The 10497-nt window shown below is 44.7% G+C and overlaps 1 protein-coding gene across 11 annotated transcripts in view; it reads right to left on the bottom strand.

The window, feature by feature from the left end:
- Nucleotides 1-406: 406 nt before the first annotated feature.
- UPL7 (ubiquitin-protein ligase 7) overlaps nt 407-10497 on the bottom strand; it is a 78681-nt gene continuing 68590 nt past the window's right edge. The window contains exons 9-15 of one of the 11 annotated variants that reach the window (XR_015269456.1): nt 8221-8391; nt 8031-8123; nt 7766-7878; nt 7416-7536; nt 1265-1354; nt 971-1101; nt 407-835 (exon numbers count right to left, since the gene is read on the bottom strand). Coding sequence is in view for 4 of the 11 variants with exons in the window: in XM_086822166.1 (XP_086678292.1) it covers nt 1018-1101; nt 1265-1354; nt 7420-7536; nt 7766-7873; nt 8031-8123; nt 8221-8391 (663 nt within the window). In the remaining 7 variants the exon portion in view is untranslated. Of the gene's footprint in view, nt 1102-1264; nt 1355-7415; nt 7537-7765; nt 7879-8030; nt 8124-8220; nt 8392-10497 lie in introns of all 11 variants that reach the window. The other 10 variants (XR_015269451.1, XM_086822166.1, XR_015269454.1 and 7 more) reach the window with 10 other exon arrangements.

The following is a 10497-nucleotide window of genomic DNA, read 5'->3' as shown; positions in this document are numbered from 1 at the left end:
TCCATAACGAAGCAACATAGCTTATGTCTTTGGCTCCTCCACAATGGCTCTAAGCATGAAGATATGGTCTAGTGTGAAGAGATCTTGCTGAAATCTTGTGCAGCCCATGCCTCAAAATTCCATGTCCACTAACTAAAGTAAACCTCTATGCTAGTCCAAAAACCTTGGCCATGAGATAGCCGACCCTGCCTTGCAAATGAGTATAATGGTGTTGAATCACTAATTTTGGGGAAGGCCTTGGCAAAAAGGCTCTTTAAAAGGTTTGGCTAGGATCAATTAAAGGACCTTAAAACTACGAGAGAGAGAACCAATTCTAGACCCTCGTGTTCTTTTGCCTTGCCATTCTTTCTTTAAGTCCTGGGCCATTCTTTCTTTAAGTCCTGGTATAGTTTGACTGACTGGCATGTTACCAAATCCAATGGGTTGGGTATAACTTATATATCAAAGATGGGTTGGTTGGCTTGCCATACGGCCAAGTCAATAAGGGGAAAGGCCAAAAGCCTTTGAAGTTTTTGTTGTAAAAAATATCAAGCACCACTTGCTCACCTACAAGAAAGTCCCATTCCGTTTTAAAGATCTGGCTGAAAGAGTAATGCTCTTTTTCACCTGAAAAGTTGGAAACGGAAGGCTTTTGGGAAAGATAATATAGATGTACATATGCACAATCATAGCACTGCTTACATATCCAGGAGGAGGAGGTTTTTGTGAATACAAGGCCACAAAATGTCACAATGTCTCACTCCAGTAACGGAAGGTGCCCAAACAACTTACCTCAGGAAATTCCCGCAGGAAATTCTCGACATGCCAGCAAGACAGCCATCATTTGCCCATATTCCTCTCCTGAAAGGTCCAACCCAGCATTTGAATGTATATGATAGAGCAATTTGTTTTTCAGCGCACTCATCTGTTTGTATGTCACAAAATGTCACAATGTCTCACTCCAATAACAGTAGGAAGGTGCCCAAACAACTTTTCCTGAGATGCCAGCAAGACAGCCGTTGTTTGCCCATATTCCTCTCATGACAGTTCAAACCCAGCATTTGAATGTATAGCATAGCGCAATTTGTTTTTCAGCGTACTCATCCGTTTGTATGTTGGAAGCTGCCACAAAAGAAGCCATGTCAGGTCAAATATGAAGAACACAGACTAGCAAACACACATGAAGGTTCTGTGTAGGACACATCCAAGAATGCATCCTAAACGTGTTGAATACTTTCTGAAAATGACCGTTGCAAGAAAATAATTAAAAAGGTGCTCGGTACACCTTCAAGGTATTATAGCAAGTCGATGCCGACGGAAGCCGATCAACATCTTGCCCTCCTAGCATCGCCCAAAGTGTTGTATCACAGCTTACCTGAGTGATGTGAATGCATGATCATGAGAACACAACAATCCTTCCAACTAAACTGAATGAAACTCATGATTGCAAGATTAGGATATCAAAAACTTGATTAAGAGAAGCTTCACAATGGCATGCTGATCAAGGCAAACTAAACATTCTCATTCATAGATCCAAGAGCCACTATTAAGCCTTCGAAGCGAAAGACATGGATGAGGTGCCTGTGATTGGAAGTTGTGTCCATATTCAAGGGTACTTCAACCATGAGAACTTTTTGATGCTTCTTTGAAGAGTTGTGATGTAATATTGGAGGGGAAGTGGCACATCTTCAGTCCAGATTGTGGAGTATAGTGCACGCGCGCGCGCGCACGAATTCTACATCCATGCTCCTTTTGCATTGTGTGTTGTTCATCTCAATCATCGGAAATATTAAGATCCATTGGGTCAACCTTGTTACAGAGAAATCTCCTGAGAAAGCTTCTCTGCAGTGAGGACAGTTGATCTCAGGGACAGATCCCCGCTGCTACATTCGACGGTGCAGCCTTGGAGGACTCAATTACCCATCACAAATAACGAACAATAGCTAGGAGGAGCTTATGGTATTTCCATTAGTCCTGTCCACTCCCAGCTAGTTCAAGTGTGAACCTAGCTTACTCACGGGCACCTTTTCCCTGTGACTGGACACAGTTTTTTTTCCCGTGTGAACACACTTATGTGTGTTGGGCACTTTGCCCTAGGCCTTTTAGTACTCACTTGTACTTTCATTTCATATCATTATTGAGTACATATTTTTCCAACACTCTCACGTTTCTCTATGCTTGAGGTTGTGTGTGTGTGTGTGTGTGTGTGTGTGTGTGTGTGTGTGTGTGCAAGCTAGCTACCCTCCTACCCAACATTGGTATTAGAGCTTGGTTAGGGTTAGGGTTACACCATGCTGCCCCCCAACATTAGGGTTAGGGTTTGCCCCCTGCTGCCCTTCAACATTTTGCTTCAGCCTATTGCACACATCATACACGCCACACTCTCTCTCTAGATCTGCAAGTACTCTTTCTGTTACACTATTGTTCTGTACGCTGCTCACGACCTGCTGCTATGTGCCGCCGCCGCCATTGTTCGCCACCTGTCAGATCTACGACGCCGACATGTACCTGCGCCGCCATCGTGCCGCCTGTCGAAGCTACTGTCGTCGCCCAGATCTACGCCACGCCCCAGATCTGTGCTGCCCTACATGCCTGTACTGTTCAGCTCTGCTCCGCCCCTGCGTTGCCCGTACTGCTGTGTGCCGACTGTACCTGCTACCCGTACTTCTGCCTCATGCCCGTACCGCTGCCTGCCTTGTTGAAGCTACTGCAAGCTGAGTAACTTTCTTACTAATTTTTTCTGCAATTTTTCAAAAATTCAAAAAATGCTAAAATTAGCAAATTTGTTGCATTAAATTTGGGGCTTTTCACCATTGAGCCTGCAATTGCAACATTGGCACACATTGGCATTGATTTCAGCAAATTTGGTGCATAATTGCACTAGAAATTTGGAGATTTTGCAAAAATTGGCACTGTTTTGTTGCTTGCAGCAATTGGCACTATTTGTTGGCAATTTTGGGTATTACAAGCACATTTGGTTGGCATTGGGGCATTTCCCCCAATTTTTGGGCATTGCAACATTTGGTACAAGTGACAATCGCATTAGCAGATTAGAGGTGCAGATCCGGTTCAGATCTAGTCTAATTGGCTGCCTAAAAGTTAGGGCTTTTCTACATTGAGCCCATTTTTGGAGCATTCGACCAATTTACCTTTGATTCTGCCAAGATTTGCGTACTTGCAGCTTTTAGAGTACACTTGCAGATTTGGGACATGCATATGTATTTCTCGTGGTGAAGGAGTTCCCTTTCAGTCCATTGGTTATCCTGCTATTTATCTCCCGCATTCTTACGTTTTTGCTAGGCCGTGGTGACTTGTGACAGATTTGTTGTGCTATCATGGCCAACAGTAATAATGACCTCTTTGGAATGCTATCTCAAGAGGACAAGCTTGGGGACAACTACCTTATGTGGGCTTATATGTTTTGGTTGCCAAAAATGTATGGCTGTATGTGGATGGCACTGAGGAGCGTCTTCTTGGACCTGCTCCAGCGGAAGGCGAAGTGATTCCCACTCACCCTCCTGCAGGTCCACCTCCTCGTCTTTTCCTACTCAGCAGCAGCGTACTTGGGATTCTAGGGATGCTCAGGCCCATGCATTGATTGCTCTCTCATGCCGCGCAGGCATATCATTCCGCACATTCGTTCTTGCACTACTACAAAGGGTGCTTGGGATACCTTGGCGGCATTGTATTCAGGTCGCAATGACGCTCGTGTAGCTTACCTTTGGGGCAAGCTTGAGACTAACCGCATGCTTGAAGGTGACTCTATCGATCAGTACCTTACGCATGTGAAGGACCTACGAGAGCAGCTCATTAACATTGATGAGGTCTTGACATATAGCTATCTTGTTCAGATAGTTTTGCGTAACTTGCCTGACTCTTATTAGACATTTGGCACCACTTTGCGGTTGTTGGCTGGCAATGCACCTAATGCGGTCACTTTTGACAACCTTGTGACTCTCTTGCTCAATGAAGAGCAATCTCGTTCCAACAAGAAAACAATATGATGTCTGTTGAGTCAGCAATGGCTGCTCCCTTTCGTGGGAATAGATCTAGACCTAAACCTAGTCCATCGGATCCTCCCAAGACAGAGGACAAGCCTGAAAAGAAAAAGCATTGTAACTATTGCAGAAAAACAAGGCACACCATAGAGGAATGCAGGAAGCGTATTGAGAGTGAAAAAAAAAGAAGAAGCTGGCATCTTCTTCTGCAAGTGCAGATCAGGCCAATTTGGCTACACATGTGTCAGCCTTGATCCTTACATCTTCATCGCCTGCAGAGATATCTTCTCATGCCATTGCTTTTGATGACCATGCTTTATAGTCTGTACTCCATGGTATGCATTGTCTGGCAAATCCATTTCAGGGGGGTATTTTACTTGCCCACATGGAGTTGGTGATGCCTCATGGTCACTTATGCTTGTTGACCCTTATGCTGGTCTATGCTAGACGCTTTCTCTCTCTCTCTCTCTCTCTCTCTCTCTCTCTCGCCCGCTTCACTGTTCGCCTTGCTGTTCGCCGCCTCCTGCCCCATTTCGACCCTGTGTGCGTCTCTCTCTGCGCCCCCGTATCTCACCCGCCCCTGTTCCCTTCTCTCTCGCTCTCTCCCCCTTTTGCCATCCCGCCCTTGCTCAGGCCCCCAAGGCAGCAACATAACTCTCCCTCTCTCTCTCTCTGTCCCGTTGTCCATCTCTCCTGCTACTCACATACCCACCTGTGCACCTATTGCCCACCTGCGCACCTTAGTTGTAGGGTAGGATTGTAACCCACCTCCAAGCAGGTAAGGGCTTGCACCTCATGGAGGAGGGGTTCGTGAAGAGCAACCTCTCAAACAGTCCAGCAGTTTGACATGACCAGCAAGAAAACCTTCTCTGAAACCCTATCTCCCCTCCTACCAAACCCAATGAAAAACCATCACCATGGGAGCAGTACCTCTTGAGCATGATTCAACATCTTCAGCAAACAAATTCAGCCTTGCAAAATGAACTACATCAGACAAAACAACATCTTTCAACCCTAGAGAAACAGATTAAGGAACAACAACACGAAAAAGAAAACAGGGAGGAAATCACACAGGTAAATTTACTTGATCCACAGCCTAAAGAAATTAATATCACAGATTAATGAAGAGAACGAGCAGCAATGGATTGCAAAAGAAATTAGGGTGGGTGGTTTGTCAGAGGGTTGGGAACAGGTAGAGGTATTGGAGGACGAGAAGATTGCGAATGATACTTATGTCCCGGAATGCTAGATTCTACAAAGAAAGCTGTGCAAAGCTATCCCTTTCATCGACATTGGAGATCCCTCAGTGGCAATCAAAGGAAAACATGTGGTTTTGAGGTACGCAGATATGAAAGACAAAATTAAAGTCATGAAGCAAACAAGGTCACTGAAGGGAACGAAGGTGTGGATGGCGGATGAACTCACAGCCACACAACTAAAAAACAGGAAACAAGAACTCAATAAAGTATACGAAGCAAGGAAACAAGGAAAATGGGCAGTCTACCATAGAGGTAGAGCTGTTATTGCAGATTTCAGGACAACCAAACATGGTAGTAATGAAGAGTAGATGCTAGAGAAATCCTTCGTGTTATCTAGGATTCTCCTACGGTCATGTAGGGAATTTGAACTATTTTTAGTTTTATCTCTATTTTCATTTTGTTGCCCCCGAAGTGGAATGTAATCACATGGATGTATCTGATTAGTCCTATAGGTCAGATGTGGCCTCTAAAGGATGTTAATATAGTTTTCTTTCTTCTTTCTTTCTTTCTAATGTGATGTCTACTGGAGATGCCTTTTATGATGTTTTCCCTTGCAGCAGGATTGTTTCTACAGTGTTGACATTGTCACTTTCTCACATGTGATGTTTACTGGGAGTGCCTTTTACACACTTGGCCAGTGTTGGCTTGCTCTCATGGTTTTGACATGTCACATGTATATTATTCATTGTGGGATTATGCATCTTTACACTTGCCATACATGCCACTGATCATGGCATCGCTGAGAGTTTACCTATCCTCTCATAGCATTGGCTGATGCCCGCCTCGAGCCCCCACTTTTTCTCCCCATTTTCAGCTTTTCCCATTGCTGAATTTTTACTTTTATCAGCCCTACCATTGCTGATTTTTTTCCTCATCGGATCCTCCATTGATGAGTTTCACTTTTGCAGCTTACATTGCATGTCTCACAAGCACGACTTCTGGATCCTGTTGCCTTTACACATGCGTATATCTGCTACCTCTTCTTATGCTTATCACTGGTGCAGTTACAGAGCATTGATGTGGATTACATGAAGTTCAGCTTGGCATTTGGTACTTGCCTTCAGGAGGGTATTATGCGATGCCTCTTGATTTGATGCAGTTGATGTCCACATGAACTTTGCCATGCATTTCTGGTGATGCATTTATGTACTTCTGTGCTCTAGCATTAGCACTATGACATTGGGGATTCTCCTTTTCCCCATCATGTAGTGCTTGCTTTTTCCATTGGCACTGCAGTTCACTCTTACTGTGGCAGCATTCACAGCTTTATCACCCTGCTACTACCCGTTCACACCATTCACTTGAGGGGGTTTTGTTGGTCATGTCCACTCCCGGCTAGTTCAGGTGTGAACCCAACTTACTCACGGGCACTTTTTCCCTGTGACTAGACACGGTTTTTTTTCCCGTGTGAACACACTTGTGTGTTGGGAACTTTGCCCTAGGCCTTTTAGTACCCACTTGTACTTTCATTTCATATCATTATTGAGTACATCTTTTCCAGCACTCTCACGTTTCTCTGTGCTTGAGGTTGTGTGTGTGTGTGTGTGTGTGTGTGTGTGTGTGTGTGTGTGTGTGTGCAGGCTAGGGTACCATCTAGCAAAGTATGCTATAGAGCTGCACAAAGGGCTTCTTTGCAGAACAGTGCTTGCCATTACATCAGAGTCAAATAAATTCAGTCCAGAACTTGAACTTTTGTCTACATCTGCAGGTTTTTGAAGGATTGTATTCTCATGATCATGGACAGTTCAGAAAACAATCGCACTTACTCCTTGCAGGCTACTAGAGGGAAAAGAACGATCTAAGTGTTCTAGGATCTCGTTTTAAGTGGCTGGATTGGCTGGTCCACCAAATAACAAAACTCCTGTTGCCATAAGAATGGGGCAACAACGCCCAAAAAGAGGCATATGCTATTAAAGCCATTTTGGAATATTTGGCCCACCTCTAATACCTCTAGCTGATTCAAATAGTTCTTCAAACCTAGTTGAGGCTTCCTGGAAAGATGCTTACTCAGCTTGCTTCTATAACTGACTCCTATTAGCAACAATCACTCCAAGCCCAGCCCATCATTCTCCAAAGCTACTCAGATGTTACAACAAATACAAAGTTGTAAACTCAAGTATATGCCTTAATACACAGATTTTCTTGAAAGATAGAATTGGTAACCGTTATGAAGATTTACCTACTTTATGAATTGTAAATGCAGGCTGAAGATGCTTAAAGCCAAGCAAAGGTGCGCGAGAACAGCTAGTGACAAACTTCAAAAGTGCACACCGCTCCTCTGGTTGAAATTCTCTTACAACCTGTCACAGAAATTTCTTAAACAAAACGCTTTTTTTTTCAGGGAAATGTATATGCTGCCTCACAACCCCTCCCCACTCCCCACCCCCCCCCCCCAAAACCACCTCTCACCCCGGGCAGTGCCCGCAGAAATGGACCTCCTCTCAGCTCACAACACTCCTTAAGAAAGAATCAACCCAGCTTTATTCACTAACTATGTCACAGCTTAAAACAGGAAGCAACCAAGCTAACCTCCCAGAACTGTTTCACCGTGCGACTGTTCTCAGTAAAGCCACCAGTATACTTCGTGTTTGTCTTCAAGTCATCAATATCAAAGTCATGCTCTCCACCTGAAAGTAGCTATGCTAGCAAAAAGCAGCGCACAATAAAGTCCATCAAAGCATAGACCTTGAAGGAGAACGGTAACGCCTTAACAATAAAATGTTAGTTTTCAGTCCAACCTGAACCTGAGAACTTTCTAGACACGCATCCATGACCAAAGCAGCAAGACATTTACCTGGTTGAGCTCCCTAGCATTAAATAAGCTCAGCCATGCTGAAGCAATTATATCTGAAAGGCCTCTTGAAAATGCAATTATCAAAGGTTGCATCTATGGATACAATAACAGTGTTAGAAATCTCATTGATGTCTACTATCTTGGCCACTTGTGCGCTTGAGCATTCAAATTTGGCACTTTTTCCACCTACCTGTCTATTGAGCTTATAGTCTGCCATTGCATGTACATACTGCAGCTTATTTTCATTTGTCACCGGAATGTTGGCCCCTCCAGATATCAGTTCCACCACTGTTCTTCTTCCAAAAAGTTCTTCAGTTACCGTGAAATCCAAAGCCAGTTCCTTAACATCACCCTCGTAATGCTGTTTCAAACATCAATAGCAATGCCAAGTCTAAATGAGTTCAAGCATATGAAGCTGAACCTTCACAAACCTTCTACAAGCCAGATTTAGAAAGGGGTTTTTAGCAAGAACCTATCTTGGAACTACATTCTCATGTAGACTTGAGTCCATGCCTGCTAAAATTTTAATGACTAGAAAACAACTAAACAATATTTCTTTGTTGACTTTCTTACTTTTTATCCTTTTTTAAGATATGCCTCCACTTAAGAGAGAGAAAGAAAGAAAGATATATTAAAGTCTTCAGTGTGCTCTTCATGAGCTACCGGACTTCGGAGGATATTACACGACCTGTAGTGTCTCTTCAGGAACGATAAGACAAATGGGTAGTGCTGGATCTGGCAGCAGTTGCTGAACGCAGGTTTCTTTCCAAGTCTTTGTGCTGACGCAGTGAGGATGGAATGTGAGCCTTCAGACTGGATGCATAGTGGTCTTACCGTGTTTAGAGGGCACCTTGGATGAGCTTTGCTTGGATCTTTTCTTTCTCTGCGAGTGCACTTTATATGGACACCGTGCATGGGGGAGAATGTGACACACCTCACCCCAGGTACACATGGCTGGCAGTAGGCACGCGGGAGTTCTCAAACAGCAGATGCAGGAGCACTCGGACAGCACAGTGCCATGTGGCAGCGATGACGTGGCAGGTAGGGCAGCATGGCAATATCATATTTGCTGGTCGACCAGAAATACTTACGCTTATATATACGTGTATTGAAAAATCTTCAAAATCATCTACTTGTCTGTGTTGGACTTCACACAGTGTTTCTCTGTAGGCGAAGTACTAGCCAAGATTTAGAGTAGGTCACAGGGCTGCAGTTGATGTTAGGCATGGAAGGCATTGTGGTATCTTGCATAGGGCGCTGCAACATGGTACCCAATGTAGTGGGCGGCGGACACTATGTCAAGGGCGTCGGCCTTGGTGGCTCTGTCTAATGTCACTCCTCTCGACCGGGCTCATGCATCAGCCTGGAGGTCGGGGGCAGTGGGTGGGGGCTCTAGTCTGGAAGAAGTCAACGATAGCTCTCTATGTTCGCCCTCAGGTGGGGGCAAATGATCTGGGCCGCAGTAGGTATTCCCCGAGTCTGTGGAGCTCTCTGGTTTGGAAAATCCATGATTCTAGAGAGTGGTCCAAATCCCTCTCGGAAGAGGCAGTGGAACCTCCCCCCGATCTCATAGTATACTGGGCAAAAAGTTACAATAAATCCATGAGTAACTAAATCATGGAGTGACAAACTGAAAATGACAAGAACTGAACTAAAACTGAGGTATCACTGTCAAAATTGTCAAAGAAATCCCTATGTGCTACACCTAGGCCGAACTATAAAAGTGCAATACATCCTCCTAAATAGACATACAATCCACGGGGTAATAAGTGTGTGGCAGGGTCAAGTGTCGGGGGTGGTCACTGACGGGGCAATAGGCTCCGTATCTATCACTGTAGATTAGCTGTCTATGTCCACAATTCGGGGTGGTGCACTTTGATATCACTGAAGGATCTCTTGCAGCTGGAGCTAGTGAGGGGATGGTACCCTCAGTCCTCTCAGTTGCACCTGGCTCAATCTCCGGATCTGAGTAGCTCTCTCTAGGGAAAAACCGGGGAGCCTCAGGGCCTATATACACTGGCTGGTCAATCTCACCGGCTAGTCATCCTCGGATGGCTCTCTTTGGCGCCTAGTGGAGGTGGGTGAAAAGAAGCTCGTGATGGGTAATTGGGGTGTGTACGTGGGCTTCCTCTGTCTCATGTGAAGTAAATGGTCTCTGTGCCGCCTAAACTCTAGTAGGTAAAGCCCCAAGCATCTCTGATCTAGATAGTTTAGAACTCTCGTGAGTGGCCCAAACCCCTCCTGGAAAAGACAGTGGAATCTCCCTCTGATCTCATAATACACTGGACATCTGCATATGTAGTGCTCCTCCCTCTCCACCTCCAACGTGAATAGACCACAAGAGAGATGTTGCACAACTCAAATACTACTCATTGTAATAATGGAACCACACAAGTACATGCTTTTCTAGGCATCAAGCCTCATCTTTTGACCTAAACCTTAATAAGAGTTGTGCACACCCTAAGGG

This window comes from Cibotium barometz, chromosome 28 (assembly GCF_041138505.1).
Source record: "Cibotium barometz isolate CiBa-2024 chromosome 28, ASM4113850v1, whole genome shotgun sequence".
NCBI lineage: Eukaryota > Viridiplantae > Streptophyta > Polypodiopsida > Cyatheales > Cibotiaceae > Cibotium > Cibotium barometz.
This window is presented reverse-complemented; position numbering and strand designations above follow the sequence as displayed.